This window comes from Carlito syrichta, unplaced genomic scaffold (assembly GCF_000164805.1).
Source record: "Carlito syrichta isolate Samal-C Ts95f unplaced genomic scaffold, Tarsius_syrichta-2.0.1 Scaffold117975, whole genome shotgun sequence".
Classification (NCBI taxonomy): domain Eukaryota; kingdom Metazoa; phylum Chordata; class Mammalia; order Primates; family Tarsiidae; genus Carlito; species Carlito syrichta.
Genome location: NW_007062071.1, coordinates 18,349 through 23,238, shown reverse-complemented (window position 1 = coordinate 23,238; position 4,890 = coordinate 18,349). Strand labels below are relative to the sequence as shown.

The 4,890-nt window shown below is 46.5% G+C and overlaps 1 protein-coding gene across 2 annotated transcripts in view; it reads left to right on the top strand.

Moving 5' to 3' along the window:
• The window catches only part of THOC5 (THO complex 5), a 41,997-nt gene that overhangs the window by 35,227 nt on the left and 1,880 nt on the right, over window positions 1-4,890 (top strand). For both annotated transcript variants that reach the window (XM_008047850.1, XM_021707444.1), the window contains 2 exons: window positions 2,451-2,566; window positions 3,237-3,427. In XM_008047850.1, the coding sequence (XP_008046041.1) occupies window positions 2,451-2,566; window positions 3,237-3,427 (307 nt within the window). The remainder of the gene's footprint in view (window positions 1-2,450; window positions 2,567-3,236; window positions 3,428-4,890) is intronic.

Here is a 4,890-nt window from a genome sequence, read left to right as displayed (position 1 = left end):
CAGAGCCCGGCTAATTTTTTTTTTTTTTTTGTAGAGAGGAGGTCTCACTGTGTTGTCTAGGCTGTTCTCAAACTCCTGAGCTCAAGTAATCCTCCCACCTTAGTCTCCCATAGTTGCTGGGATTATAGTAGTTGTGAGCCACCAAACCATCGCACCCAGCCTGGAAGCACTTTTTATTTTTTTTGAGTCAGATTCTTAGTCTGTCATCCAGGCTGGAGTGCAGTGGCGTACTCACGGCCTCCACAGTCTCGACCTGCTGGGCTCAGGTGATCCTTCCACCTCAGCCTTCCAAGTAGCTGGAACTACAGACATGCACCATCACACCCAGCTAATTTTTCTTGATTTATTATAGAGATGAGGTCTTGCCAAGTTGCCCAGGCTGGTCTCGAACCTGTGGTCTCAGGTAATCCTCTGACCTCGGCTCCCCAGAGTACTGGGATTATAGGCATGAGCCACTGCGTCCAGCCTTGGAAGCACTTTGTTTGCTTTGTTTTGTTTTGTTTGAGTTGGAGTCTCGCTTTGTTGCCCAGGCTGGAGGGCAGTGGCACGCTCCCGGCCACCGCAGCCTGGACCTGCTGGGCTTAGGTGATCTTCCTCCCCAGCCTTTCAAGTATCTGGAACTACAGGCACGTGCCACCATGTGTGGCTAATATTTTTTATTTATTTATTATAGAGACGAGGTCTTGCCAAGTTGCCCAGGCTGGTCTCAACCCCATGGGCTCAGACAGTCTTCTCACCTCAGCCTCCCAAAGTGCTGGGATTATAGGTGTGAGCCACCGTGCCCAGTCGAAGGAAGCACTTTTTAATATGTGTTGTTCTGTCTGTTGGGGAAGAATTGCTTTAACCTGCACTCCTGTTTATGTTATTTGAATGACTGGTGGATCAGAGAGTCAAACTTTTTCCTCCATAAATTGCTAAAAAAAAAAAATGATATATGTAGCCCATTAAAGGACAGGATAAGTGTTATTCTGTTGAAAAATGCTAAGGGTATCAGCAGAGAAGAAATGAATATGTTAAAAAATATAAATATTTTGTGAACACAACTATGACTTCAGGCAGTTCAGGGTAAACTCAGCACTGCTGTTTTGCAACTATTTGATGGTAGGGGAGTTTTTGCCAGAGCCTGTTTCTTTATATGTAAAATGGAGGTGATAATAATAGTACCTATATCAGAAATCATTGTTAGGATAAAATAACATATATATGAAAAGTTTAGCCCAGTGCCTGGAATTCAGTAAGGACTCAGGAAATGTTGGCTATTAAATTTATTTTTTTTTGAGTTGGAGTCTCACTCCAACTAGACTGAAGGGCAGTGGCATGCTCACGGCTACCATAGTCTCAGCCTGCTGGACTCAGGCAATCCTTCCATCTCAGCCTTTCAAGTAGCTGGAACTACAAGCGCGCATTATCATGCCTGGCTAGTTTTTGATTTATTGTAGAGACGAGGTCTTACCAAGTTGCCCTGGCTGGTCTTGACCCTGCGGGCTCAGGCAATCCACTCACCTCGACCTCCCAAAGTGCTGGCATTATAGGCGTGAGCCACTGCACCTGGCCAAATTTTTTTTGACCTAACAAAATATATTTTTAAAAAATCAAAGGAACAAAATAGAGAAAATATATTTGACATGTGTCAACTTATATACAATATTGTTGTAAGCTTACTTTTTTTGAGAGAGAGAGAGAAATGCTCTGATTCTTTATCTGTTGGTTTGAAGGAGCATTTGTGGGATGTTAGGACAGGCCTGGTCCAGAAGAAGGGGCATATTACTTCTATGTACACTCTATGACTTGAACTTGGTAGTGTGTTGTGGTCAACTGGTTGGCTCCTCAGCTAGCTTCTCTGCTCTACTGGGACAGAACTTTAAGTAAAGCTGAAAAGGTTTAAATAACCTCTAGAGCATGAGTGGAACAGCTGGCCAGGAAACACAGGCCTTCTGGGAAGCATCAGTGGCAAGATGCAATCTGAGGAGTGCTGGGGTTTCCATTCTGGAGGTTAGATGTCTGAAAGCAAGGTGTTAGAGAGTTGAGTTCTTCTGAGGCCTTTCTCCCTGGCTTGTAGGTAGCCACCTTCTTCCTGTGTCTTCACATGGTCTGTGATGGTAAGCTTTCATATGAAAAAATCCTTAACTTGTTGTCAAATAAAGAAGTGACTATTAAAATTCTCTCAAAATAACAAATAGAACTCATGGACAAACCCAAGGTAGATCACACTTGGGAGTCCACACCTTTTTGGCACAGTAAATATATCAAAGTCCTTGAATGGACCAGTTATAAGACCTTACATTTCTGCAACCTGGCAGTTTCACTTCAGAGAGTCTAGAACAATTAGTATCAGAATGTGCTCTACATAACTCAGATTAATAGGAGACATCCAAGCCCTTGGGGTCTGGGGAGAGGCTATCATGGCTGGCAAGCAGGGCCTCAGAACTGATTTTTCTCCCTCTTCCCAGCCAAACTCCAGGCTGCTGTGGTGTTGAACCCTGGCTACTCCTCCATCCCACCCGTTTTCCAGCTTTGTCTGAACTGGAAAGGGGAGAAAACCAACAGCAATGACGATAACATTCGGGTAAGGCGCAGGTAGGGGTGACAGGAGGAGCAGGGAGAACCCCTTGCAGAGATGGCAGTACCAGAACCTGCTGCAGCTGGGGCTTGAGCAATGCCTGGATTCCCACAACAGAGGGGCTTTCCAGGATTTGCAGAATTTGCTGGAACTTGAGTGGTGTAGTAGATGAACCTAGACCATTTACCTACCTTGGGGCCCACAGGTTTCCCCATTCATAGAATAAGGAGAAGTACCTGCCTTGAAAGGTTATTGTCTTGGACTCCTTTGAGAATGTAAATAAACTCAGGAGCATTAGTGAAGTGCCAGAACAGCATAGTGTATGATATCATTACAGCTGTTAATTAGCATTATGCTTGTTTATTTGGTTGGGTAGCAGCCTTATGACAATAGAACAGGTTTTTAACCAGCACCTTCTCCCTTGTTCTCTTGATATTCCTTCTCTACACACCTGCCTTCCTGGTTCTGGGAGTACTAGGCAAGGGAGTTATGGGTCACTATCAGGAAAACCCCATTGTCTTGAGACAGGGCCTCAGGATGAACCAGTCTAGCTTGATTTGGTGATCTGGTGTAGTGATATCAGCCCTCAGGCCCAGCCAGGGACAGAATTTTGGCCAATGTGGTCACCCACCCACAGGAAGGTGGTGCTGAGATACTGGCTTTCCTGCCCACACAGGCCATGGAGAGCGAGGTTAATGTGTGCTACAAGGAGCTGTGTGGCCCTTGGCCCAGCCATCAGCTCTTGACCAACCAGCTGCAGCGGCTGTGTGTGTTGCTGGATGTCTACCTGGAGACTGAGAGCCATGATGACAGCGTGGAGGGTCCCAAGGAATTTCCCCAGGAGAAGATGTGTTTGCGGCTTTTCAGGTGAGTGGAGGGCTGCAGCTCTGGTGATACCTCATGGGGTTGTGGGGCAGAGATCAGAGCTGGATTTCCTGGGAAGAGCTTGATCCCTCCTTCTTGAAGCTTCCCTGCAACCCATCCTGTGTCATTCTGGTCCACCTGTTCTTCACCAATACCCCCTGAAGGTGGGACATCCAATCAAATAAACAGCATTAGGCCATGAGCCAAGCAGATTTGGCTGAATTTTATTTTGTGTACTTTCTTTGGAAAACAAAAAGCTTGTTTGCTTTTTACTGTCCAAATAAGCTTTTTAAGCTGTATGCAGCCTTGCCAGTCCCCAGAAAGTCTACTGTAGTCTTCCAGGGTACTGCCCTGTCAGTGAGGATTACAGCATTAGGCAGTCACAGAAAGAACCAGCTCCAAAAGACCAGTACGAGTGCAGATCTCTGCTTTGCTGCCCATCAGCTGGGCAACCTTGGAAGAATCACTTGTGCTCAATCTTGACCCTGTTTCCTGAAGGCCGAAGTGGTAGAGGTACACCTTCTCGCTCATGATGAATCCTAGATAATTCTTATAAAGTTTTCTGACACAAGACTCACAAAATGCCAGCGGTTCCTGACAGTTTGGTATTTGTTTTGAGTCCTTTCTTTTCCTTTCATCCTCTAATGTATGTTCTCGTCCTTTTTTTTTTTTTGGAGTCAAGAGTCTCTCCATCACCTAGGCTGGAGTGCAGTGCCATGCTCATGGCCACCCCAGCGTTGACCTGCTGGGCTCTAGTGATCCTTCTACTTCAGCCTTCCAAGTAGCCGGAACTATGGTGCACGCTACCACACCCAGCTAATTTTTTATTTTTATTGTAGAGATGAGGTCTCGCCATGTTGCCCAGGCTGGTCTTGAACCTGTGGGCACAGGCAATTCTCTCACCTCGGCCTCCCAAAGTGCTGGGATTACAGGCTTGAGCCACCATGCCCTGCCATGTTCTTGTTCTTTAAGAGTCAGTTTCAAAACCCCAGAGTTAGCTAATCAGGCATTCCTTCTGGGCAAGGTTGGGGAGGAGTATGTCTGGGAAAGAAGAAGGCTATAATCTGTTCCTAATTGGGAAATTCCCTCTTGTTTCTGTCAGTCTAAACAGTGGCTTACCTACCACTCATCTTGTTCTTAGACAGCCAGTTCCAGCCCCTGGAAGCAGTCCCAGCATCCTCATGCCTCGTCTGGCACCTCCACTGGCCTGGTTCATCATGTTGTATCATAATAACCAGCTACAGCCCCTGAGTGTTGCTGCGAGGCAGAGCTGGAAGCTAGATGCTGGCACCTTCTAGGATTTGCTCTCCCTAGAGGGTCCGTGTGAGACCATGACTCTTCCCACCTGCCTAGTTGCTATAGCACATTTCCAGGGTGGGAGTTCTCACATGGCCAGTGTTTATTTCCTCTCCTCTGATGATTCCCGAAGGACCCATTTCCTGAAGTGCTTTGTATGCCCACCCCTC